The sequence below is a fragment of the Haliotis rufescens genome, unplaced genomic scaffold, assembly GCF_023055435.1.
Source record: "Haliotis rufescens isolate VD_foot unplaced genomic scaffold, xgHalRufe1.0.p SCAF_14, whole genome shotgun sequence".
Taxonomy (NCBI): domain Eukaryota; kingdom Metazoa; phylum Mollusca; class Gastropoda; order Lepetellida; family Haliotidae; genus Haliotis; species Haliotis rufescens.
In genome coordinates, this window is record NW_025963824.1 from 37,046,459 (window position 1) to 37,074,138 (window position 27,680).

A 27,680-nucleotide genomic window follows, 5' to 3' on the forward strand; every position below is an offset into this window, starting at 1 on the left:
AGGACTAGTATACTGCCGTTAGTACAAAGAGAGTGAACCCTCTTCAGGACAAGTATACTGCCGTCAGCAAAAAGAGAGTTAACATTCTTCAGGACAATTATACTGCCGTCAGCACATAGAGAGTTAACATTCTTCAGGACAAGTATACTGCCGTCAGCACATAGAGAGTTAACATTCTCCAGGACCAGTATACTGTCGTCAGCACATAGAGAGTTAACATTCTTCAGGACAAGTAAACTGCCATCGTCACACAGAGAGTTAACCCTCTACAGGACTAGTATACTGCCGTCAGTACATAGAGAGTTAACCCTCTACAGGACCAGTATACTGCGGTCAGCACATCGAGTGTTAACCCTCTACACGACCAGTATACTGCCGTCAGCACATAGGGAGTTAACCCTCTACAGGACTTGTATACAGCCGTCAGTACATAGAGAGTTAACCCTCAACAGGACCAGTATCCTGCCGTCAGTACATAGAGAGTTAACCCTCAACAGGACCAGTATACTGCCGTCAGTACATAGAGAGTTAACCCTCTACAGGACTTCTATACTGCCGTCAGCACATAGAGAGTTAACCCTCTACAGGACAAGTATACTGCCGTCAACACATAACGAGTTAACATTCCTCAGGACCAGTATACTGCCGTCAGCACATAGAGAGTAAACATTCTTCCAGACCAGTATACTGCCGTCAGTACATAGAGAGTTAACATTCTTTGTTACCAGTATATTGCCGTCAGCACATAGAGAGTTAACATTCTCCAGGACCAGTATACTGTCGTCAGCACATAGAGAGTTAACATTCTTCAGGACAAGTAAACTGCCATCGTCACAAAGAGAGTTAACCCTCTACAGGACTAGTATACTGCCGTCAGTACATAGAGAGTTAACCCTCTACAGGACCAGTATACTGCGGTCAGCACATCGAGTGTTAACCCTCTACACGACCAGTATACTGCCGTCAGCACATAGGGAGTTAACCCTCTACAGGACTTGTATACAGCCGTCAGTACATAGAGAGTTAACCCTCAACAGGACCAGTATACTGCCGTCAGTACATAGAGAGTTAACCCTCAACAGGACCAGTATACTGCCGTCAGTAGATAGAGAGTTAACCCTCTACAGGACTTCTATACTGCCGTCAGCACATAGAGAGTTAACCCTCTACAGGACAAGTATACTGCCGTCAACACATAACGAGTTAACATTCCTCAGGACCAGTATACTGCCGTCAGCACATAGAGAGTAAACATTCTTCCAGACCAGTATACTGCCGTCAGTACATAGAGAGTTAACATTCTTTGTTACCAGTATATTGCCGTCAGCACATAGAGAGTTAACATTCTTCAGGACAAGTATACTGTCGTCAGCACATAGAGAGTTAACATTCTGCAGGACAAGTATACTGCCGTCAGCAGATAGGGAGTCAACCCTCTACACGACCAGTATACTGCCGTCAGCACATAAAGAGTTAACCCTCTTCAGGGCCTTTATGCTGCCGTTGGCAAATATCAAGTTAACATTCTTCAAGACCAGTATACTGCCGTCAGCACATAGAGAGTTCTCTACAGGACTAGTATACTGCCGTCTGTACATAGAGAGTTAACCCTCAAAAGGACAAGTATACTGCCGTCAGTACATAGAGAGTTAACCCTCTGTAGGAATAGTGTACTGCCGTCAGTATATAGAGATCTAACCCTCTACAGGACCAGTATACTGACGTAAGTACATAAAGAGTTAACCCTCTTCAGGGCCTTTATGCTGCCGTTGGCAAATATCAAGTTAACATTCTTCAAGACCAATATACTGCCGTCAGCACATAGAGAGTTCTCTACAGGACTAGTATACTGCCGTCTGTACATAGAGAGTTAACCCTCAAAAGGACCAGTATACTGCCGTCAGTACATAGAGAGTTAACCCTCTGCAGGACTAGTATACTGCTGTCAGTACATAGAGAGTTAACCCTCTACAGGACAAGTATACTGCCGTCAGCACATAATGAGTTAATATTCTTCAGGTCCAGTATACTGCCGTCAGCACATAGAGAGTTAACATTCTTTATTACCAATTTATTGCCGTCAGCACATAGAGAGTTAACATTCTTCAGGACAAGTATACTGTCGTCAGCACATAGAGAGTTAACATTCTTCAGGACTAGTATACTGCCGTCAGCATATAACGAGTTAACATTCCTCAGGACCAGTATACTGCCGTCAGCACATAAGTAGTATAGAACGGGTCCGCAGGAACCTTTTTTGTTTGATCCGGTTGATCCAGGCGGATGCGAAGGTGATTGGTTGATCCAAGTCACGTGATCGGATAGGATGACTCATGCATCAACAGCGCGTCGGGAAAGGGTGGGGAATGAAAGGTGTGTGTTTATAAGGCAGAAAAGAATTCATAAGAAAACAAAAGTAAAGGGTTATGAATAGAGCTAAATGTAAAGCGTGCTGCTCTGAATAGACAAGCAGCCCAGTTTGAATTGAGCGGGCTTGACAACTCACATGGCCTTGTCGTTTAACCCGCGCTCGCTAGAGCGTGCAACCTGGTTTGATGAATACAGGGTGTGTGTTGAAAGTACATCATACCACAATAGAGACGGGTTGTGTCAACACGGTATACGCCGGGTAATGTAGGAATAAAAAATGTATGTCTAGCTGGATCAAATTCATCTTGTACGGTCTACACGTTGTACACCATGAACGTTAGACAACCTGTATGGAAAAAAATATAGAAGAAATAGATAAGACTACACAATCAGCAAGCTAGCAGTGTCGTTTAATTACATTTAGCGCGCAACAACGAGGTAGTCACGTCACCCTGCATTGACTATAACGCTGAAGGCAACAGGATTTCGAATCACCCGCGCTGCGTACTATTGTGAACCATTTGTAAAGAATTATTCAGCCCTGTCCCGACTTGCATAGTTGATGTTTCAATGCTAGCGTTTCCATTGCACGCGATGACAAATAAGCCCTACGGTTTGAGTTTTAACCGTGTAACATGATGTGCACAGTTTTACTTCAGAACGTGCTATTTTGACATGTACCCGTGTGACGACACGAAGCTAGGTTTGTTGGGAAAGTGATGGAAGCAATCTATAGGACATTTTCATGTTTACAATACTCACCCTTAATTCGACTAGAGAACAGAGTTTATCATGGAAAATTGTTTGACGAGGAAAATGTTTTATTGGAAATATATGTTGAAGCAGGTTTATTCATAGCTAATGTATAGCAGAGAGACTAAGCGACCCGACCGCCCATAACAATGTCAACATACCCTGGCCTTACAATTAATGTTAACATACCAGCTTCACCTGAAGCTTCCCATTCATAAATTGTGTGACCAGTGTCCCGTATTCATGATATGTTAGGGAAGAAGTGTTGTACATTTGTTATTTTTAAAGGGAGTTATTTCAGAGAGGCGGGACTGACCAACGGATCCCCGTCAGTCGCCGATAAGCATGGGTTACTGGGCCTGCTGCCTGTGGAAGCCAAAGGTGAAGACCATCAAGGATTATTTACCAGTGTGTATTGTAAAACCAAATTAAAATACACATACTGATCACTTTTTTAACATACTCACAAGTGTACATGTGCTGTGAAGAAAAGAGTGTCTTCCAAGATTCCCTGCACGTGTAAGACAGTATAAACTCTACAGTAGTGTAGCCCGACAAACAGTTTTACTCTCGCCAGCAAACGTATTGGACGTGAACAACATGAAGAGAGCATCAGAGATTAGACTTGACCCTAGAGATATATTTAGGAAGACTACGTTGAGAAAATCACAACAGAGAAAGAAACCACAAGCAGCCAAGAAGTCCACGCTGAAGACAAGAAGAGACAGGTAACACATAAAATGAAAACGATGACAACCAAACAGGTATCGAAGACAACACCCCTCCCCATGACAATACTACATGTGTCGGAGGTGAAGGCTGTGGTGGAACGGGCACTTGCTGCCTTGAAGCGTCAACAGAGTTTAGGGTATAAAAGAAAGCTTCATACCCTCTAATCGCACACCGTATTGGATCACCATGGGGGTTTCCACCTGTCCGGTCTGTGAAAAAATGTTTTCAAGGAGAGATGTCATGTTACGACACAGGAGAAATAAACATAGCATACCGCCGCCGCCGTTACAAGCCCACCCGCCGCCGCAAGTCCACTCGCCATTACAAGCCCACCCGCTAACGCCGCCGCCGCAAGCCCATCCGCTACCGCCGCAGCCGCAAGTCCACCCACCGCCGCCGCTGCGTCAAGCCAACCCGCCGTTACAAGCACATCCGCCGCCGCCGCCGCCATCGCAAGTCCACTCATGGCTGCCTCATTTACCATGTATATCTGATCTTCGAGAACAATTCAAGTTCCTGATTCCCTCAAATGTGCTCGTTGTGTGACCCAGTGGTTGTGGAAAGTCTGTGTTTACCTCTCATGTACTCCGGCATGGCCTGATCCAACCCCAACCTCCCCGCATCGTTTGGTGTTATACTCAATGGCAGCCATTATATAAGGACCTCGGTGAGCAGCTGCCTCAGCTGACCTTTGTAAAAGGAATTCCCTACGATATCTTGGACGAGGATTACTTTGATGCTCGTCAACAGAACGTTTTGGTCCTGGATGATTTCCTGGCCGAAGCAAAGCACGACAAGCGTATTTCGCGGCTGTTTACTCAAACCTCACATCACAAGTATTGATCTTTCTCTTGATACAAAATCTGTTTCCGAGAGGTAAGGAATCGAGAGGCTTTGAACGCGCATTATGTCACCCTGTTTCATTCCCCCATAGATAAACAGCAAATCAAACTCTTCGCTCGTAGAATTTTCCCCGAACATATGGATCACTTTATGGCTATGTATGAAAAGGTTGCTGAAACACCCTATGGACAACTCACCATCGATCTAAAACCTACCACCAAAGATAAGGATCGACTGCATGTTAACCTCATAAATGAGGAAAACAGGAGAACAACAGCACAGTCTGAACCTGATCTGCGTAGGAAGAAGTTGACTACAACAGAATCTCTGGATCGTCCTCTGACACAAGAAGAGAGATTGCCCCAACATCAGCTCACGCTAATTGAAACCGATTCAGACACGAGTAGTGAGACATCATTGACTATGGCCACGGCTTGCGCAGATTGTGGGGTGCTGATAGATAACATGCACGATCTACAGCGACATATCAAACACTGGTGTCCGGCCAATAGCCTTCAACCTAAGAGAAAGCGTGCCAGACTCGAGAGTGATGACGATGACAGTGACTTTGACGACCTAGCCTCTTCCCAGAAAGGCAGTGGTCTTGCTGTCAAACCTCCACGTGGGAAGTCAACATTCACTAATATGGAAGCCGAGGGGTGGCAAAATGTAGGCTTACAGCGCATCTGGAAGCAGGTGTACGATACGTTTCATGACAAGATGAAACTGCAGAAAAAAACAGTACAAGTGACAGGGACGAACGCAAGAATGGATTGAGAGAAGATTGAAACTGAGGTGGGAGGCTCTAGTGCGTAGTACTCTCAACTATGCGATGGAATATACCACGTACTTTAAAGAGGCACCTCTGTTTCAAAACATGCTATACAACCTGGGAGACATGAATCCTTCCACGGAACAATCTGTTCTCAAAAATAAAATCAAACTCCTCCTAAAACCCAAGATGAAAGAGATCCTGCCTTTGATGGATATGCCGGAAATAGAAAGTGAGACTGAATCTGATAGCGTTGCAGAGGATAACGACGGTGATGACGAGGAGGAGGATGATGATCGTGAGCAGAACAATTAGGCATAAATACCCATCACTATTATATCAGTCTAACAGTCAGAAGAGAATGCCGAGTCAACGCCACGCGTCTAGTTTGATTCATATTTTGAAAACACCTCGTAAACTGAGGCGTTTGAACGATAAGAAACGCCGAATTCCCCTGTACGTGAGAGGAATTGTGAAACTGGGACCTCCTGGACATAAATCGTTACAAGCAATGGATAAAGCATATACTATAGACAACCATTCAACCTTAAAACAGCGTAGAAAAGGAAACATTCAACAGTGCGAAATGTGTTTCAAAACATGGACTCGCTGTTTAAACAATAGGGCCTTCGAGCAGCAGCAGCATGTGTATATGAGTGACTAAATAATGTTCCAGAGTGAATACTATTGTCCATTCGTATATCACGGCTTTGAATGGAACCGATTGACTCGAATCAATAAATGATACGAATGAACTGTTTGGTTTTTTTCTCAGTTTTTGGCATATTAGTATAAAGTCTTCGTCATACTACACCCCTGAAGGTCCCGGGTTATAGAATCGACCTTCAGTAACCCATGCTTATCGGCGACTGACGGGGATCGGTTGGTCAGTCTCGCCGACTCGGATGCGCGTGCCATCGGTTCCTAGTTGCACAGATCGCTGCTCATGCTGTTGATCACTGGATTGTCTGGTCCAAGCTCGTTTATTGACAGACCACCGTCCTAGAGCTGGAATAATGCCGAGTGTGGCGTAAAACTACTCACTCACTGATACCAATACATCTAAAAAGTAATATCATCGTTTAAATGGTGAGTTTAAACGCGTATTTTACCCTTACAAGGACGAGTGCATTCCGCACACCCTTCCTGTTATCCAATGTGTCACTGTTTACAGTTCGGGCGAACATAACCCTATAGACATGTGTGCGGGCGAGTTCATCAAACAATTTTCCATGATAAACTCTTCGAATTAAGGGTGAGTATTGTAAACATGAAAATGTCCTATAGATTGCTTCCATCACTTTCCCAACAAACCTAGCTTCGTGCCGTCACACGGATACATGTACTTATCAGTTTTCTATCTATTTTCAAAATAGCACGTTCTGAAGTAAAACTGTGCACATCGTGTTACACGGTTAAAACTCAAACCGTAGGGCTTATTTGTCATCGCGTGCAATGGAAACGCTAGCATTGAAACATCAAATATGCAAGTCGGGACAGGGCTGAATAATTCTTTACAAATGGTTCACAATAGTACGCAGCGCGGGTGATTCGAAATCCTGTTGCCTTCAGCGTTATAGTCAATGCAGGGTGACGTGACTACCTCGTTGTTGCGCGCTAAATGTAATTAAACGACACTGCTAGCTTGCTGATTGTGTAGTCTTATCTATTTCTTCTATATTTTTTTCCATACAGGTTGTCTAACGTTCATGGTGTACAACGTGTAGACCGTACAAGATGAATTTGATCCAGCTAGACGTACATTTTTTATTCCTACATTACCCGTCGTATATCGTGTTGACACAACCCGTCTCTATTGTGGTATGATGTACTTTCAACACACACCCTGTATTCATCAAACCAGGTCGCACGCTCTAGCGAGCGCGGGTTAAACGAGGCCATATGAGTTGTCAAGCGCGCTCAATTCAAACTGGGCTGCTTGTCTATTCAGAGCAGCACGCTATACATTTATCTCTATTCATAACCCTTTACTTAGAGAGTAAACATTCTTCAGGACCAGGAAAATGCCGTCAGCACGTAGAGAGTTAACATTCTTTAGGACAAGTATACTGCTGTCAGTCCATAGAGAGTTTACCAACTACAGGACTAGTTTACGTCCATCGGCACATAGATAGTTACCATATTTCAGAACAAGTATACTGTCGTCAGCACATAGAGAGTTTACCCTCTACAGGACCGGTATACTGCCGTCAGTACATAGAGAGTTTTCTTATGAATTCTTTTCTGCCTTATAAACACACACCTTTCATTCCCAACCCTTTCCCTATGCGCTGTTGATGCATGAGTCATTTTATCCGATAGATAGTTACCATATTTCAGAACAAGTATACTGTCGTCAGCACATAGAGAGTTAACCCTCTACAGGACCGGTATACTGCCGTCAGTACATAGAGAGTTTTCTTATGAATTCTTTTCTGCCTTATAAACACACACCTTTCATTCCCAACCCTTTCCCTATGCGCTGTTGATGCATGAGTCATTTTATCCGATCACGTGACTAGGATCAACCAATCACCTTCGCATCCGCCTGGATCAACCGGATCAACCAAAAAAGCTTACTGCGGACCCGTTCTATACTACTCACATAGAGAGTAAACATTCTTCCAGACCAGTATACTGCCGTCAGCACATAGAGAGTTAACATTCTTTATTACCAGTATATTGCCGTCAGCACATAGAGAGTTAACATTCTTCAGGACAAGTATACTGTCGTCAGCACATAGAGAGTTAACATTCTTCAGGACAAGTATACTGCCGTCAGCACATGGAGAGTTAACATTCTTCAGGACAAGTATACTACCGTCAGTACATAGAGGGGCGGTCGGGTAGCCTAGTGGTTGAAGCATTCGCTCGTCACGCCGAAGACCCGAGGACAAGTATACTGCCATCGGCACACAGAGAGTAAACATTCTTCAGGACCAGGAAAATGCCGTCAGCACGTAGAGAGTTAACATTCTTTAGGACAAGTATACTGCTGTCAGTCCATAGAGAGTTAACCAACTACAGGACTACTTTACGTCCATCGGCACATAGATAGTTACCATATTTCAGAACAAGTATACTGTCGTCAGCACATAGAGAGTTAACCCTCTACAGGACCGGTATACTGCCGTCAGTACATAGAGAGTTAACATTCTTCAGGACCAGTATACTGTCGTCAGCACATAGAGAGTTAACATTTTCAGGACAAGTATACTGCCGTCAGTACATAGAGAGTTAACCCTCTACAGGACTAGTATACTGCCGTCAGAACATAGAGAGTTAATCCTCTACATGACTAGTATACTGTCGTCAGAACATAGAGAGTTAATCCTCTACAGGACTAGTATACTGCCGTCAGTACATAGAGAGTTAACCCTCTACAGGACCAGTATACTGCCGTCAGTACATAGAGAGTTAACCCTCTACAGGACTAGTATACTGTCGTCAGTACATAGAGAGTTAACCCTCTACAGGACTAGTATACTGTCGTCAGTACATAGAGAGTTTACCCTCTACATGACTAGTAGCTTCTGCCAGTTAAAAAATGTTTCTGCAAGATTTAAAAGTTTGAAAATACTTTTGGTGACACTTGCTCAAGGATATATTATCTGCTAACTGCTGTGAGTGAATCAAGGTATTGCTAAATCACTGAGGTCATGTTGACATGTTCACAACAAAAGAATCTCAAACGTGGTTGCTGTTGATCTTAAGTATAATGTGTATCGTGAAGCTTGAACGACCTTGAGAGATACATCTACATTTTCTTTATGTTATCGCTTGGTGATTATGAGACTGTATTATGTAATACAATCTCCCTTGAACGGGTTTCATTGTAGCACGTGAACATAGGGTCATACCTGATGTGCAAGAGAGGGTCTGTTTCTACTTTACATTCAAATCTGCACCCTAAAATCAGCACAGCGTTGACCCAAAATAAATTACGCAGTCACGTGTAAAACTTCCTTGTCATGTTGATACAGTAAGCCGAGGCCTGGAATGAATACAATCGGTGTTTTTGTTGTTCCATTTCTTCTGTAACATGGATTCTCGACGAATGGGTTGTACTCACCTGTGATCGACTGTATTCATTCTCAAGGAATTTTCTACTGGCAACTTGAAGGCCTCCCTGTTGCTCGTATTCCCGAGGAATGTCTTTGCTGACAAAGTTTCATGCACTTGCCTCAGATGTGCACTGACCTGAACTATCTCCCCATTTAAACTACAGCCCTCCTTTAATTCAATAAAATCACCTCACAGATAATCTAGTCATAAATTAATGTGCACTTCGTGTCTCTTCCTGACAGTGGTTGTCTGTCCCATACCATCATGAGGTTGTTGTTTTTATTTGTACATCGAAACGCACAGTCAATCACTGTACTTCGGATTCGGTGAACTACCCTCCCCAACCCCACACGTACTTTGCACCTACGTGTCTGTGTTAGACGCGATTACATCACGAAAATTTGATGCACACTTCCAAAAAAAGACAAACGACAAGGCAAAATGATATATCTATTACACTGACCAATGCATTATTCATTTCATGCGATATTATTTCTGTTGGAAATGCTGGTTGCTAACATGTCGTGGAGTACACTGATGACAATCTTCGAGGGGTGATTGTAGTTCGTTGTTAAACTCCACAGTCCATATCCAAACTGTATTAGGGTAGCCTTTATATAATGGTATTCTCTGATGGTATTTGTGTTGGGACTCAAACCCGGCTTATCAGCTTGACGATCCATACCTTTATACATTAGACTACCCCACCACCATAATTAGAAACAGATAAACTTCAAGAAATGTGTTATTTCTAAACATTTGAATATGACAGGCTTGCATACATGGACGTGTTCTACATGGTGTGTCTAAGGGGTGTTTAACGCTTCACTCAGCAATATTCCAGCAATGTGACAGCGGGGTACAATGTGAGAAGCACATTGCTGGTGACCACGCCCTGGACATTGCTGGAATATTGCTAAAAGAGACATAAACCCCACTCACTCCCCAGCTGCTTGAGGCGATGTCTAACGAAAAAAGCCGTTGGAGCTAGAAATACAACAGATGAACTTTTTTCATATTTATTGTTGCCCCATAACAGACATGATCATGGACATCAGTTCGAAACAGTTAAAGTGACCAGAATGTGTGTTGGTCGAGTCACATCATGGGAATCCTATGTTTCTTCTTCTTGACATATAGATGGCCGCCCCAGTCCCAAGTACGCCCCCAACAATCACCATGGCGACAATCACGCCCACCACGACACCTGGAAGGAATAGGTACATAAGTTATAAAGGTCACAAGGTGCAGACTGTTATAAGCCACTTTATCCCATCTTAATTAAAAAGGAGTATATTTTTAAACATGTTTTTTCTTCAACAGAATCAGTAAACGCACTATCGTGATTTTCTGGTTCCTCGATCACATGATTGTCTGAATTGTTTACAGACCATCGTCACTTTGCAGGAGTACTGCTATGCGGCGGCAGACAGCTAATACTTTCTATTTTACGCAAATTGTGTGACTGGCCGGTTCTACAGCTAGGGCAGGGCATGCTTACCTCTTTGCGAACACCTGGTGTCATCACTGATTTTCAGTGATCCATTAATATTACTATCCCAGCTATTTGTCCTTTTAAACCAAATGGAGAATGTTTCGGCGGATAATCGAGCACATAGGTTCTCTTGCGTTGTCGTTTCAGAAAACCTCCAGTGCCTTCATCCTTTTATTCTCGAATCGGTTTTAATCTCACGAACATGTATGCTATGATATACCCATGATTGTTATTATACAATTTCCATTGATATTGTAACATGTGAATGTATCTTGCTAGAAATTTAGTTTACATTTGAAGACAATGTAATGACATGTGGAATGGTGCAAACCGAAAAGTGAAATGTTTTCTTTATACTTCCGCGAGTCGGAGTTGCAACTTTCGTTTTTGTATCCGAAAGAGTGTATCACAAGTCTTCAGAGATGCTGATAAATCTCAATGCTTTTTCAGAACGCCTGTCTTGACTCCAGTTGTCACAATTTTCGTGGGATTTGATGTTGTCGGTGATGTTGCTGGTGATGTTGTTGCTGATGTTGCTGTTGATGTTGTTGCTGATGTTGCTGTTAATGCTGTTGCTGATTTTATAATCGTTTCACCTTCCTGTGTAATGTCCCGGAATGACGTAGATAGAGCTGCCTACAAAAGGGAAACATACATTTGAAATTTGTATAATCAATTTTTATGAATGTTCACTTCAATATTGAGGTATCGTATGTTTGTTTGTTGTTTAATGCTGTACTCTGCACAATTCCAGCTTTATGACAGCGGACTGTAAATAATCGAGCCTGGACCAGACAATCCAATGATTGATATCACTAGCATACATCTAAGCAATTGGGATACGATGGCATGCATCAACAAAATCAGCGAAATAGGCCATCCGATCCCGTTAGTCACCTCTTAGGACATGCATTGGTTACAGAAGACCAAAATCTAACCCTAATCTTATAAGTATTAGTAATTGAGTAAGTATAGTTGAATGGTGATTTAAGCAATGCTCCAGCAATATCACGGCTGGGAGATACCAAAGTGGGCTACACACATTACAAGCGCGTGGGGAATCGAGCACACGCTACTGGCGTGACTTACACTGTTTTAATCACTAGGCTACCCAATATACCCATAAGGTGTTATTACATGATAATACTAACCTCTACTTTGTCGTGAGTGAGTATTTGGTGTTTAACGTCGTTTTTAACATTAATTAAGTTGTATCATATCATCTTTGCTTTCGGCAGAAAAGACCAAAGGGACGTTTCTAGTGTGTGAGTGAGTTGGGTTTAACGCCGTTTTTTAGAGTATTCAAGTTGTGGGAGGAAATCCCGAAGTAATGAAGCCTCAGACGTTTACCACTTTGGTGAAACCTAGCAACTTAATCGGGTCGAACCGTGATTCGATTCGACAAGCAAAGGTTTCTGACGTGCCCAAAGGACGCAACTCCGAGTCGCTGTTGACGACCCGACCACCTTCCCCAATGTAGTTATGTACCATTGTGAACACCTTCGTAATATACAAAGGACGAGGAACCGTTGTGTATTATGTTATAATGTTGCGACAATAATGATATAGTACTGCGCCGTTGTTCTCGCAGCTGCTTCTTGTTATCTATCTGTCTTAGAGCATAGCCACATACTCGAGTTGCAAGAAGAGCATATCAGTATAGGTAGTAAAAAGCTCACGACAACGTCTCTATTCATTTCCACTCACGGTCCACGAACCCACAGACTAGGCAGGCGTCTGTGCAATTCTTGAGCAGCATTGATATGTAAAGCTGGTGTACATTGGGGCTTCAACGTGAAGTCTTTCTATGTGATGTAACGTATTACCCAAGGTGGACCAATATAAATGCTGCGAGAGATAATAATAATATACAATTAATTGATATTGACAATAGAAAAAGAACTCCCATTATTATACCTAATGGGTATTACAGCGTATGCTCACTCAATGATGAATTTTTTAAGCCTTTGGGACATCAGTCTCACACAAAATGAGTCGAATGGGATGCTAATTTTTAACGCTGGATAAGTATGTAAGACTTTTTCCCAAACATATCAGCTACACTTGGATTTTTTAGCGAAGTAGAAGGAATGATAGTAATACAATCCAACACAACAGTTTATGGAATTAAATTGCCCAAATTAGTTCCTTATAAAGAGTTGTGCATCCATCTTGATCAGATCAGTACAACGGATAATATTCAACTCGAAAGTCCTTCAACTCTGGTAAGAGCTATTCCAGTCAAAGAAGAAAAATACAATAGCGGTAGAACGGAATCTTTCTCATCATTATCACATAAAAAATTAATACGGGGTATTATTTCAGATCTCAAAATTTCTGTATTAGGTGTAAAACATCAACCTGTACATATAGGATACTTGAGTGTAACAGTCCATATTATAAATAATGGTTGATTCATCGAGCCCTGGAACCATAACCTTAGACAATGTAATACAATTGCACTTTCTGATCTTGGAGACACAGAAGGATTCGGTAAACCTGGTACAGATGGCAAGCTATGCGCTTTACACTTACAAGATAATGTATACAAGCGGAAAGAAGATACATTCACAGGTAATCTGGGAGATTTAAGTGATGTGGACGTTATAGACTCAATAAAAACACTTCGTACAATCTTACTCGCAATGATTGTAATTAATTGACTATGGTCGAAGCAAAAATCGAGTGGCTACTGAATATCGTCATTACCCCACCATATGTGATGATGGGTAAGGGACATCAATTAACTAAGATAATATATAGTGGGATCATACTCGGGGCTTATATCCCCTCAAAACAAAAAAAGTGTTAGTTGCTCCCCTGCCAGAAAACCCAGATCATATGTTATTGAGTCATCCGGCAGTAAAAAAATGTTAGTTTAAATTATGTTACTGAATTCAATGATATTGAAGATAACTTGAAATGCTTTACCTGCTCTTTCTACAATTATTATTGAAGTCTTGTTTGGAGATGCACTGGAAGATGCTTTCGAAACATTACCAGGTCTATCAATTAAATGGCTTAAGAAACACGAGCGTCAACGTTGCAGTATTATTTATATGGGAGTATCACCCGTTGCAACACTTGAGGGGGTCCAAATTAATAAAGTGATAGCATTTCTCTTACTAAGATATCTATGCCGTATAATATACATTTAATAAGGTTGAGGTATACTCTCAAAACATTGAAACAAGACCAATTAAAGACTATTATACAACATAATAATATAAATTATGGGTTTATATCAGGTGTTCGATGAAGCATCTGAAAAGATGGATACCATTGATGGATTTCGATAACATCAAATAAGCGACATAAAACATCAAATAGAGACGGAGAGGGAGTTGCGACTTGGATCGTATAAAAGGTATCGCAGAGCTATCAATGCTCTCGACGGAGTTGACACTGCGCTTGTAACAGCTGACATGGGACTCAGTGTAGCGGGTGTTGGTTTATTATCAACTATAATCGCCATGCCTATCGTACTTGGCATGGAAGTAGACTGCCCGGAATAGCGATAAAATATATTTCTCGTAACTTGCAAAAGAAAGCATTATAACATGATAATATTTGGATACTCGCCAAAGCAAAGATGAATAGCCTTGAGTATCATATTTCAACAGCACTGGCTGATTGTAAGATATCCGAGGAGGAGTTTCGTTTAGTGCTGTCAGAACTCCCCAAATACAACGTAAAGAAGCAGGAGATTCGATCAAATTCTCATAAGACCAGTGGTATTAGCGAAGACGAGAAAAAAGTTGATAGAACAGGGGAGACAACAAGCACGTCAATTATTCCGCGCGAAAACCAAAGAACTGGTTGGAGATTAAAAATAGATTGCGTCCTATTGTTGGATCATATTTAGACGAATGCTTACATAAGAATACAATAATGGAGAATTACAAGCAATCAGATGGCGAGAATTACCACAGGGTATATATTATATCATTGATGTCAAACCAACCAAATACGGTCATCAATTGTTTCTTTCCAATTTTGAAAAAAGAGTATATAGTCTGGTTTCCTAGTAAAATGAACAAAGAACTTAGTAAAAATGTTGAATATCACTTTGTTCAAAATAATTGTATGCGTATGAGTAAAAATAATAGAGAATATTTTCATTATACGAGGAAAATGCAAACTGCCAGTCAAATGAATTTTGAAACATTTCACACTATACCATAACATTTTGTGGACATCACAAGAGAAACACTCACCTGTAGTTTAATATTATAAACGCAGAGAGGTGAGACAATGAGAAACACTTACCTGTAGGTGAATGTCATTAATGTGGAGAGGAGAGACAATGAGAAACACTTACCTGTAGGTGAATATCATTGATGCGGAGAGGTGAGACAAGGTGTGACTAAGGAACTTGGCTGGCCGCAAGGAACTCTAGGTAGGAGGGTGATCAGCTTCTTAAGACCAAGGCATAGTTAGTTTAGGCTTTGATAAACACTAGCTTCTAATCTAATCAAGCTGGCAATTGGTATTTTGTAACTCATCCTTATGCCCGCATTTTTCTACGACAACGGATATCCAGAATCACCCACAATAGGAAATAGGATAAATCTCAGTCATTTCTTGAAATTCTTAAATAAGTCTTATTTGATTCCAAAACATTCGGACATTTCGCGAAGTTCGTCGAATCGGCGAGAATATTTTGTTTGTCAAAAACTTCCATGGAAGGGTCCCCAAATTGAAATTTCATGGCTCTATCGTAATCCATTCGTAATTAATTCTTATGTTCCGTAACAGCTTTGCAATCGATTCATTTGCAGTCTTGGCTATACTTAGCGATTCGTTCCCCAAATTTCTTGTTCTTGACCTGAAAACATCCCAAAACAGCCACGAATGTCCAGAGTCAACTGCGAATCATGTAAGAATTAAGAAAGAACAACATTCGGCATATTCGTAACTTACTCATAGATGATTCTTACAATTTGTGCATGATCCGTACATAAATCTTGTAATTCGTACATGTTTCTTAACCGATTCCTGGCCTTCTTCATATTTTTCAACCCGATTAGACACAAAAGTTTGCATTATTGCCCGAATCATCACAAAATTTGAAAGTTTCTGATTCCGGACGATTCGGGATATTCATGATCGTAGTGAAATGGGGCATTAAGAAAAACACAAAAGGTTTCTCTTCAATATGTCCGTGTATGGAGCTCTATTTTTTGGTTTGATAAAGTGAATCGAGCATTTGAGGTCATGCTCGGAAATTGTTTCTTGCATGACTTAAAAACACAAAACCGTCGACATACTGTCCCTTTTTCTACCAAAGCTTACTTACATCCATGATATTCTCGCATAGTTCACTGTTATTATAGCTATCGCGATCAGATCTCCGTCATATAGCTGGAATATTGCTGAGTGCAGCATTAATCAACAAAGAAACAAACATAGCTATCGCATCAACATTCTTTCAGCCGACTGAAAATCTAACTTTCAACAATTTAATCTGCTTTCACCCTCATTTTCCCCAACAAAACTCAAAATTATCTAAAAATGTCAATAAGAACTGACATGACAGTTTATTCATTCTTTCGTCGATTGAAACAGCGAGTTGCAATAATTAAACTGTGTTTTTTCCTTGACACATCAGACGAGAGCTTACTTGATATCACCCGGGTAGTCCAAGCCATTGCTTGTTGTGAGAGGCTACTAAATGGTGAGGATTCGCGTTAGAATTGGTCCCCTGCTTCCTATGCGGGTCTTAAGAGGCAACTTCAGGGATCAGAGACTTGGCATGTCATCATACCCCAACTGTGAGGATCGTCATTCACAATAGCAATCACAGGATTGTCTGGTTGAATTTTTTGGCTGTCATCATATATCTGTCTTATTGATGAGTGAAGAGTTAAACAACACAAGCACGCATGCATGTATGCAATCAAGCATATGTGCACGCAAACACACACACGCACACACGCACACACACACACACACACACACCTCATACCTCATAATAGTTGTATTGTTTCGTTGATAGGCACTAAATTGCATGGGACTGTCAGGTTTGGTGACTTGATTGATAGCAGGTCATTGTATCCAGCGTCATATGGCAGTTCTCATTACATCAACCCTTGGTTTCCTTGTCAAGACTTAATACTGGCGTGAAGATTCCGGGTTAGAATTGGTCTGCAGCAACCCATGCTTGTCGTAAGAGGCGACTAACGGGATCGGGTGGTCAGACTCGCTGACTTGGTTGATGCATATCATCGATCCCAATTGCATGGATCGATGCTCATGGTATTAATCACTGGATTGTCTGGACCAGACTCGATTATTTACAGACCGCCGTCATATAGTTGGAATAGTGCCGAGGGCGGCTTTAAACAACAAACAAACAAACAAACAGACTTTGGAGATCTTTGATGTTTTATCATCCAAAACTGGCTCCCACTGGCTTTCCGCTTTTATCAACTCGTCAAAACTCAAAAGCACTCGGTTGAGATATTCTATCTACAAACTGAAAAAGTTTGAAGAATGACGTTGGATGTTTTTCACTTTTATCAACGAGTGTTGATATATTTGATATCAAAAGACATAAGTCTGAGATTGTATATTTCCTATACTTTGAATTTGTTTGTTGTTTAACGCCGCACTCAGCAATATTCCAGCTACATGACGGCGATCCAGTGCTTTGAAACAAATTTCCTTCTTTGGACGAGGCGTTTGATGTTTCCTCTGCTTTGACTCTTCAGATTCCGACCAAATTATGCTGGATCTGCATCAACACGACGTAAATGCTCATGACAGATACGATAAACGTGAAGTGTTCTGACCAGGAGCCGAAACCCCTAACGTGCTGAAACTTTTGTCATGCCCAGTTCATTTCCCAGAATGTTCTCAATTCTCCCATGAGAGATCACTACTGCATTGGCTGTGACTTGTGCCGAGGCTTTGATTGTCCGCATCAATTGTATTTTTCAATATTTCCTTAGCGGTGGAAGTTGAAGGTCACCTTGGTGTTGGATCATCTTTAAAGACCTCTCTTCCCCTCTTGAAGTCCACAGCCTACCTCTCAACAGTGGCAAAGAAAGGACAATCCACCCCTAAAGCTGACACATCCCCATGGCTGGCTGTTCCCGTTTGCTTGTTCCATTGGAAATATATCATTCACAACAGCACGGTCGCAAATTTTGTTGTTTTTTTATCAACAGAGAATAGTTTGCAGAAACAGAAATATGCTGCCTGGTTGTGTATTTCGTTCAAATGCAGCCTGTAAGCATTGGAGGTATTGTACTTAATACATACGAACGTAATTGGGTTCAGAACTTTTCAGCCACCCTCGTACCATGACATTTTGAAAGCTAGATGTAGACCTGGCATGGTGCAACAACGTTTGAGCAAGATGAACATGAGGCTACCGTCGCATACACACCAGCAGGCCAGGATCTATCACCAATGACTATGATATGAATAATTAAACCAACAATTTCATGGAAATTACGAAAATATTATTTATTTGAATACAGTTCAACAACAATTGGCATATACAGTGAACAGTGTTAAAAGCTTTATTTTTGTAACAAAATATGATACACTTTACAACGACCACATTAACAACCTTTATAAGATGAGTGAGAACTAATTGTATGTACTATAATATTGGCAGACTGTCAAGATAAGTTTCGGTATACAGTATATAGGTAATATAGGCTCGCTAAATACAATGTTAATTCCTAATGCAGGATATTTGCCCTCCCCAAACACACAAGCGAGATAACCTCTTTATCATATAATGTCATTCTTTAATTCTGTGCATGGAAATCGCTTTCCCTCTCTCATAAACATTACCTAATAACTAACCCAATCAAACATTTGAGCAGTGTGGCGTTGCATGTGATACATTTTATATCAGCAGAGTTTCCGATACTAAACTGCCGGGCGGAGGAAAGGATACACTCGGATATTGGACATAACCAAGAAATCAATACCGTTACTGAAACGACCCGTGACGATCGGGGTAGAAAAGGTCTTCAGCAACCCATGCTTGCCGTAACAGACGATTATGCTTGTCGTAAGAGGCGACTAACGGGATTGGGTGGTCAGGCTCGCTGACTTGGTTGATGCATGTCATCGATCGCAATTGCGTGGATCGATGCTCATGATGTCAATCACTGGATTGTCTGATCCAGACTTCGAGTATTTGCAGACCGTAGTCATATTGCTGAATATTGCTGAGTTCACACTAAACAACAAACAAACAAAACAAACATTGTCAGATGATGATTATGCAGGTCCACCCACCAGCCAGATGTATTTCCACAGATTGTTTGTTTATTTCTTTGTCACCATCAAACATGGGTGTATATTTCTTTGCCGGGCAGTTTAATTATACATTGACAGAAGATCAAGTTGTATTTTCGGAATGAATCTTGTCAAAATTATATCGTAGACAGGTTGTAATGTCATGTACGTGTCTCTTTCATTTCTTTTATTTTCTTCCATCTCTTTGGCAAGTTATAAGTGAGTGAGTGAGTTAGGTTTAACGCCGCTTTTAAAATTAGGGGAAGTTATAAACAGACACAGAGGTCTTCTATATGAGTGACGGCTGTGTCTGATTTGATTGCGTATTTGGTCTCAGGTTGAATGTGACGTCACAGTCTGTTGATTGTCGTGTGTTTCCCCCACCGTAGCATCCATTAATACAGGTTGCCTGGGTCACACTGGTACAGCGATAACTGAAACAGCACACATTTATTTTAGGGAACTTCGGTTATGGCTCAGACATACACCCGGAACACAAGCATCGTTTACTTTATATTCCCATAGAAAAATATATAAATTAGACAGTTATTAAATCGAGAGAAATTGCTTATGTTCACAACATGACATAGTCATTACGAAATACAGAAATTGAATGTTTCAAGCACCAGTTTGACTTAACAAATGTGTTTACATTCTAATCTTTTTCCAACTAAAACACAACCTTTCACACCATGCACACAAGGCCTGGGCAACACAGTTCATAACAATCAAATCCAATTAAAAAAATCGACATCTGAACATTGTCCTGGAATGTATGCCTAATAAGTGTTCATTTCCAAATGGGGAAATACAGTTTTTCGTGTAGTGTCAAATAGAAAGGCTATATTATTGACCAATACGCCACACATGAAATACATTATTTCCTTTATTGTTGCATAGAGAGGATATATTCCTGATATACCACACATGAAATATATACCTGATCAAGCTGCCCAATGAAGTTGTTGGTAGCATCGTTCTTGGAGTCTGTTCCGAATGTCAGGCCACACTGCATAATGGTTGACTGTGGCGCTGAAATAAAAAAAAAATCTTTATGTTTATGTCATTTTGCTTTATTCCAGTGTTGCATCATAATTTAATCAGATAACAATGCGACAGCTTTTGACCGATGTTGTTGATGTTAAGATATAAGTACACTATTGGCATAAGCTCTCGGTGACCCCTTGGAAATTCGGCTTAGAACTGATCTTCAGCAACCCATGCTTGTCGTAAGAGGCGACTAACGTGACCAGGTGGTCAGGCTCGCAGACTTGGTTGATGCATGTCATCATAGCCCAATAATGTAAACAGATGCTCATGGTGTCAATCAATGGATTGTCTGGTCCAGACTCGATTATTTACAGATCGACGTGCGGCGTAAAACAGGAAACAAACAAAACAAATCTCTCAATGATAATCGACTGAAGTCAACAATATATGCCTCATTTGACACGTTTCCTCTATTGTCAGAATTATGTCAAGTCTTTTCGTGCGACACTGTTATCTCCAAGGGGACAACCAGTCCACCTCACCCCTCGTGGATCACCACATTAAAGCATTTATACAACCCTACACGTCTATCCTTCCTCGCATATTTTCTCATACGATTGTAAGTCAAATCCTTTTCACCAGAGGGGGGAACCCGTGAAGATCCGGGGTAGAATAGGTCTTCAGCCACCCATGCTTGCCGTAAAAGGCGACTATGCTTGTCGTAACTAACGGGATGGGGTGGTCAGGCTCGCTGACTTGGTTGATGCTTGTCATCGATCCCAATTTCGTGCTCCAAACATGTGAATCACTGGATTGTCTGGTCCAGACCGACGTTATAGCTGTAATATTGCTGAGTGCGGCGTAAAACAACAAGAGGTTGGTACGGGTGGTCCAATGGTCTCAGGCGCCGCAAATCGCTGTGCAGCGTTGCCTCCCTTGGGCACACCAAAAATCTCGGATTCGAAACCCAATTCCCCCTGATTATATTTTTGGGTTTGTCAGCACAATACTCGTGCTCTTGGGTTTCACCAAAGTGCTAAACATCTGAGACCGCATCACTTCAGGCTCACTCCAACATTAAGCGGACACGCCAAGATAATTTGAATGCTGTTAAAAACAGCGTTAATCCTAACTCACTCACTCACTTTTCAGGAGAAAGTAATTTCAATCCCGTTGTTCCTCCTACATTAAGCTTACAAAGCGGCGTTAAACCCCACTCACTCACTCACTCATTCCAATCCCGTTGATGTGATTAGCTACTGGCTACTCACCATGAACCTTGGCAGCATACTTCAGCGTGGCACTCTCCACTACAGCCAACATGTCATAGCCCGCGTACGAAAATGTCACCGTCTTCCAGTCGTCACGGGAGAAGCCCTACAGTAGAGAGTCAGTATCATAGACAAGGAGAAATGGTCGAAAACCTGGACATTGTACGGAATAAACAAACTTTATGTTTTTCTGTTCCTTAAGGTATGGTTAGGGTACACACAAAACCCAGACAAACTCAGACAAGCATTCACCCTCATGTAACATTTAAGAGTGTCTTAGACGTGTAAGTGGAAAACCAATTTGATTTACAACGCTACTTTGTCAAACGGACCAATCAGAATGCGAGTTACAAACCAGCGTCAATGTTCCGTTGACGATTTCAATAACATGGCGGCCAGTCCCATCGATTACGACAGATTGTGAGAAATTCAACATTGAAAAACTGACTGACACAAATTGAAAGCTCTGAAAAATGCTTTTAATTGAAAGGATATGTTCTCGTCCATTATAAATGACGGAAGCAAGGCCTCCCTTACCAATTTTACTCATCTCGACGTTTGATTGCTCGGTTAAATGTTAGTGTAAGTTTGTTTGTTTGTTTGTTTGTTTAACGCCGCTCTCAGCAATATTACAGCTATATGACGGCGGTCTGTAATCGAGTCTGGACTAGACAATCCAGTGATTGACATCATTATCATCGTTTTGCGCAATTGGGATACGATGACATGCATGAACCAAGTCAGCGAGTCTGACCGCCGGAACCCGTTAGACGCCTTTTACGGCAAGCATGGGTCACTGAAGACCTTTTCTACCCCGGGTCTTCACGAGTCTAAAATGTGAATGAGAAACAAGGGCATTGGAGTGCATCCAGGGGTCAGTGTAGGTTTACCGAAATGCGAGTCCTTGAGACATTGAGGGTGGATGAAACATTGAACATTTATAGTTTTGAATGACCTACCGCCATGGACACAGGTAACGTGACTGCCCAGTTATACCAAGACGTCAGTTCAAAGGTCATGGTGTAACTGTCCACAGCAATGACCAGGCTGCTGCCATTCTTACAGTCACTTGTGCTGACCAGCACTCGACGTCCGAACACAGCGCCAGATTCACGATACCGGAAGCGGATGATCAAAGGGTTAGCGGTTGACGCAGTTGGCATGGTGACTGTGGCTACAAGCCGACTGCTGCCGTTGAAGTTGGCGATTCCGTTGGAAACCTCGACATTAGAGAGTTCAAGCCATGATGCTAGGGCTGACGTTAAGCTACTTCCCGCGGTGAAGGTGACAGCGTTGGAGGCCGAACAGACTGTCAGAAACAAAGACGTTACTAGTGAACATAGTGAATACTTTAGTGTTGGGGGTCATACAGACTGTCAGAAACGAAGACGTTACTAGTGAACACAGTGAATAGCTAGTGGATGGAGGCGTGTGATGCAAGAACAGCGACAGGGCGCCTTTAAGGATAACGAATGCAGCGCAGACTGGTGTCTCATTTCGAATCTCACCAATAAACAGGTGCTTGCAATCTACACAGGCTATTGTATCTAGCAAGGTAGCAAGAACACATATTTTAGTATTTCAATAGTTCCAAATGTAGCATTACCAAATTAATACATGCATATATAGGTATATTATGTCCCTTTAGTCATTGTAACGTATTTTGTTGCCAACAATAGAACTGTTGATGGTATTAATAACGATAGAAAGCTATGTTACATTGGTTGAGAGCACTGCAGCCACAGTTGGTGATGTCGAACTGAGTTCCGGCAGCACATGAGGTGGGTACCCAGCCGAGAATGCCGACAGACATGTTGTACGTGGCTGGGTTGGCGTTCCAGTCGGGCCGCTTGTCGCAGAGATCTGAAACACAACACAAATGACAACGCATGAACACACATGAAATAGACTTGAAAACAGATAAAAGGGTCGCCGAAATTTATGCGAGTTGTTGCATCGTGTTGTTAAGTATGGTTTGTCTGTCTGTTTGTCTCCAACTCGTTCTCTCGCCTTCTCTCTATCGGTCTGTTTACCGTCTCTCGTTCTCTCGCCTTCTCTCTATCGGTCTGTCTCACGGTCTCTTGTTCTCTCTCTCTCTCGGTCTGTCTCACCGTCTCTCGTTCTCTCTCTCTGTCTCTCTCTCTCTCTCTCGTTCTGTCTCATCGTCTCTTGTTCTCTCGCTTTCTCTCTATCGGTCTGTCTCACCATTCTCTCGATCTCCCGCCTTCTCTCTCTAGGTCTGTTTCACCGTCTCTTGTTCTCTCGCTCTCTCTCTCTATCTCTCTCTCTCTCTCTCGTTCTGTCTCACCGTCTCTTACTTTCTCTCTCTCGGTCTGTCTCACCGTCTCTTGTTCTCTCGCCTTCTCTCTATCGGTCTGTCTCACCGTCTCTCGTTCTCTCGCTTTCTCTCTACCAGTCTGTCTCACCGTCTCTTGTTCTCTCTCTCTCTATCGGTCTGTCTCACCGTCTATCGTTCTCTCGCCTTCTCTCTGTCGGTCTGTATCACCGTTTTCTCGATCTCTTGGTCTCTCTCTATCGGTCTGTCTCACGTCTCTCGTTCTCTCGCTTTCTCTCTATCGGTCTGTCTCACCGTCTATCGTTCTCTCGCTGACTCTCATACCTAACCACTGACATACGAGTGCAAACCTACTAACCTCTGTCTTCACATGCAGTGGGACACAGATCCCGACAGAAGAGGTTAGGCTTGCATCCCTCGCGATGCACATAGCTGTATCCCACGCCGCAACACTTGGGCACTGCCACGAAGTTAGTGTCACACTCCCAGTATGCACGGCAGCTGCCCAGAAGGTTGAAGGTCGCAGTGCTGTTGTCCTTGCACTTGTCTGTGGAGAGAATGTGCTTGTGTTACAATACTGTGCTTAACATGTGGTGCTGTCGCCCTTATCCTTGTCAAGGGGATCTTTCCAAACAGTCATAACAATGGGACGAGATTTAACTGATCAAAGCACAGAGTTACGCTCTGGATTGGCCCCGTAAAAATGCGGGTAAGAAAAGGTTTTCAGGAACACATGCTTGCTGTAAAGGGCGACTATGCTTGTCGTAAGAGGCGACTAACAGGATCGGGTGGTCGTTGACTTGGTTGATGCATGTCATCGTACCCCAGCCGCGTATATCGATGTTCATTACATCAGTCACTTGATTGTCTGGTCCAGACCCGATTATTTACGGACCACCGTCATATAGCTGGAATAGTGCCGAGGGCGGCTTTAAACAACAAATTTCTGAGTGACTTTCTTGTTATCTGTTAGTGTAACACTAAGGGAGCATCCTTGTATTGCGGTGTGGGGGATTTATTTGAAATAAAAAATAAATTGCCGAGCTGAATCCAACAAACTATATATTTTCTGAGCACCATCAAACAACCTATTCATTTGCACTATTAACACAATAATAATTGTTTCACCATTGCCAACAAAGTAATCATTTTGTGCGTATTTCTGAACAAACTATTCATTAGAAAACCCTCCAACCACCTCATAGAAATCAATGAATGCTTTCTGACACTTTTAGGTTGCTTGAACGTCTTGATAGACATGAGAACTGATATGTTAAACATATGCCTTTCTTTCTATGCTTGAGACTCTGTCCCAGGGAAGTCTCACCGTGGTACTGGACTGTATGCTTTCAACTGACCTGCTTTAAGATTTGAGAATACGCTTGCTTACCGTGTGGACACACAACCCTCCAGGAATCGTCACATTGGAATGTGACTTGGTTCCAGAATTTACCAAACGGACATCTCCTGTACATAGCAACAACGTTGCCATTGGGGTTGTTGTAGCACTGGATGTACTTGTCGCAGTCAGTAGGGTGGTAGCGGTAGCCAATGCCGTCTCGATACGTTACTGACGTACAGAGCCCTGTTGAAGAGCCAATAAGTTCTATCATACATGCATGCAATAAAATATAATTATCCACTTATCAAATTCGTCTTAACATACATGTTTGCAATAATAGATACTTATCCACTTATCAAATGCGTCTTAACATACATACATGCAATGATAGATACCTATCCACTTATCAAATGCGTCTAAACATACATGCATGAAATAATAGATACTAATCCACTTATGAAATGCGTCTTTACATACATGCATGCAATAATAGATAATAGATAGATGGAGCACAGTCTCCTAAAACAGTGGAAGTCCATACCTCCACATTCTGGGAAGCTGCAAGGTGTTGATATTGTCTGCAAGACATCCCCGAAACAGCCGTTGCCCCCGTTACTTGGAGGGGGGTTTGTACACGACCGTGACCTCCTTCTGACCACGCTCGGCCCGGCTCCGCACGTGACGCTACACGGAGGTCCTGTCCACTCCGTCCATTGCGTGAAACTGCCATTCACTGGAACTGAACATGTGTAAGATGATAACGACGCATCCTTGCTTAATGTATACTCTCTTCACTGAAAAAGCAGGTTGAAGGCTATAGGAAGAGACAAAACATCAAAAAACGATTTTCCATAAGGTTAAATTTGTTGGGTTTTATTGTTTTTTAACGCTGCACTCAGCATTATCCCAGCTATATGACGGCGGTTGGTCTGAAAATAATCGAATCGGGACCAGACAATCCAGTGAGTGATATCACGAGCATCGGTCAACGCGAGTTTTGGATACGATGACATGCATTAACCAAGCCAGCGAGTCTGACCACCCGATCCCGATAGCCATCTTACGACAAGCATAGTCGCCACTCATGACAAGCATGGATTGCTGAAGACCTATTCTAACACCTACCAGACATAAAGCCTTTTTGGTCGTCGCTAATTAATATATGGAGCACAGATTTAATTCTTTTGGAAATAGCAAGAGAAGCTATTTTGTAAAAAACTGAAAAAAGTGAGATAGATCTCCAGTTTTTCAAAAACATATTTGGTTTGTTACCTTTTGGAATGCAAGTAATAAGTCCCCTTTTTAGAGTTAAGGACAATTCACCTTTATCATATGATTGATTTATAGATCGGATTAAAAAGTTGTTGATATCTGACCAAATCTTTTAAAGAAATTCAGCAGTAAAACCATCGGAACCGGGGCTTTTATCATTTTTCAAACACTTCAGTAGTTCTTCATATTCAAGTTTGCCTTCTAGCGATGATGATAAGGTTTTATCCAGCTTAGGCACTTTACAATCCTTCAATAAATGTTCAAGATCAACATTACTAACATCATTTTTCGTATGATAGTTTGGAATAGAATTTTCTAATTTCTTCTTGAATTTCCTGCTGATTTGTAAAAACATCTCCATACTCGTTTTGCAGACAAGAGAAAGATTTATTTAGGAAATTTCTAGACTCTAACAATAAGAAATATTTGGTTGGTTTTTCCCCCTTTTCGTCTGCGTTTACTTTTGCCCTTATCATAAGCCCTTGCGTTTTGATCTTATTAATATATTCTAATTTTACATTTATTGTATCAATTTCCTTTAGTATCTCAGATTTGGCTTCAATGTCGTTAGTCGCATCCATGTCCTCGGTTAACTGATTAATCTTAGATATGAGTATATTCGACACAAGAAAGTAATCAAGTCTAGCTTGCTTCAATGGAGATGGTTGGCGCCAGGTGTATCTTTTTTCATTCGGGTATCTCTCTCGCCAAGGGTCAACTAAGTCAATTTCATCTTTTAATTTCATTATTCTATCTCTCGCCTTTGGATTATTATTGAGTTTATAATTGAAGGTGTCAAAGTAATAATTTTAAACTATATTCCAATCCCCAAAGATAATTATATGATCGCTATTTAGTGATTTTATCGCTGTTTCAAGATCGTTGTAAAAGGTAGGGTCGTCAACATTCGGACCATACAGGTTGATGATAGCTAATGGTGCTCAAACATTTGTTAGTGACACTAGGCCCAGCGGTACATAAGCACGCAACGTGGTATTAAACACTAATGTAATAACAGCTTGATGTTATTAAACAATGGTATCTGCAACGGGCGAGTAATAAACATAATTGATATATACCCTTCCGTGTAATCTAACACAATCACAAATTTGAACATTAAATGAACATGAAACGTTCAATAGGTCATCAATGCTGAAACTAGAGAACTTTCTTACAAAATAATGATATAATCCTAACAATGCAGAAGGTTGCACGTT

The 27,680-nt window shown here is 41.7% G+C and overlaps 1 protein-coding gene across 1 annotated transcript in view; it reads right to left on the minus strand.

Moving 5' to 3' along the window:
- Window positions 1–18,484: 18,484 nt before the first annotated feature.
- LOC124113177 (SCO-spondin-like) overlaps window positions 18,485–27,680 on the minus strand; it is a 63,511-nt gene continuing 54,315 nt past the window's right edge. The window contains exons 39-46 of the mRNA XM_048395384.1: window positions 25,733–25,930; window positions 25,240–25,434; window positions 24,208–24,396; window positions 23,273–23,416; window positions 22,513–22,862; window positions 21,554–21,659; window positions 20,233–20,324; window positions 18,485–19,726 (exon numbers count right to left, since the gene is read on the minus strand). Coding sequence (XP_048251341.1) covers window positions 19,688–19,726; window positions 20,233–20,324; window positions 21,554–21,659; window positions 22,513–22,862; window positions 23,273–23,416; window positions 24,208–24,396; window positions 25,240–25,434; window positions 25,733–25,930 — 1,313 coding nt within the window. The 3' untranslated portion in view covers window positions 18,485–19,687. The remainder of the gene's footprint in view (window positions 19,727–20,232; window positions 20,325–21,553; window positions 21,660–22,512; window positions 22,863–23,272; window positions 23,417–24,207; window positions 24,397–25,239; window positions 25,435–25,732; window positions 25,931–27,680) is intronic.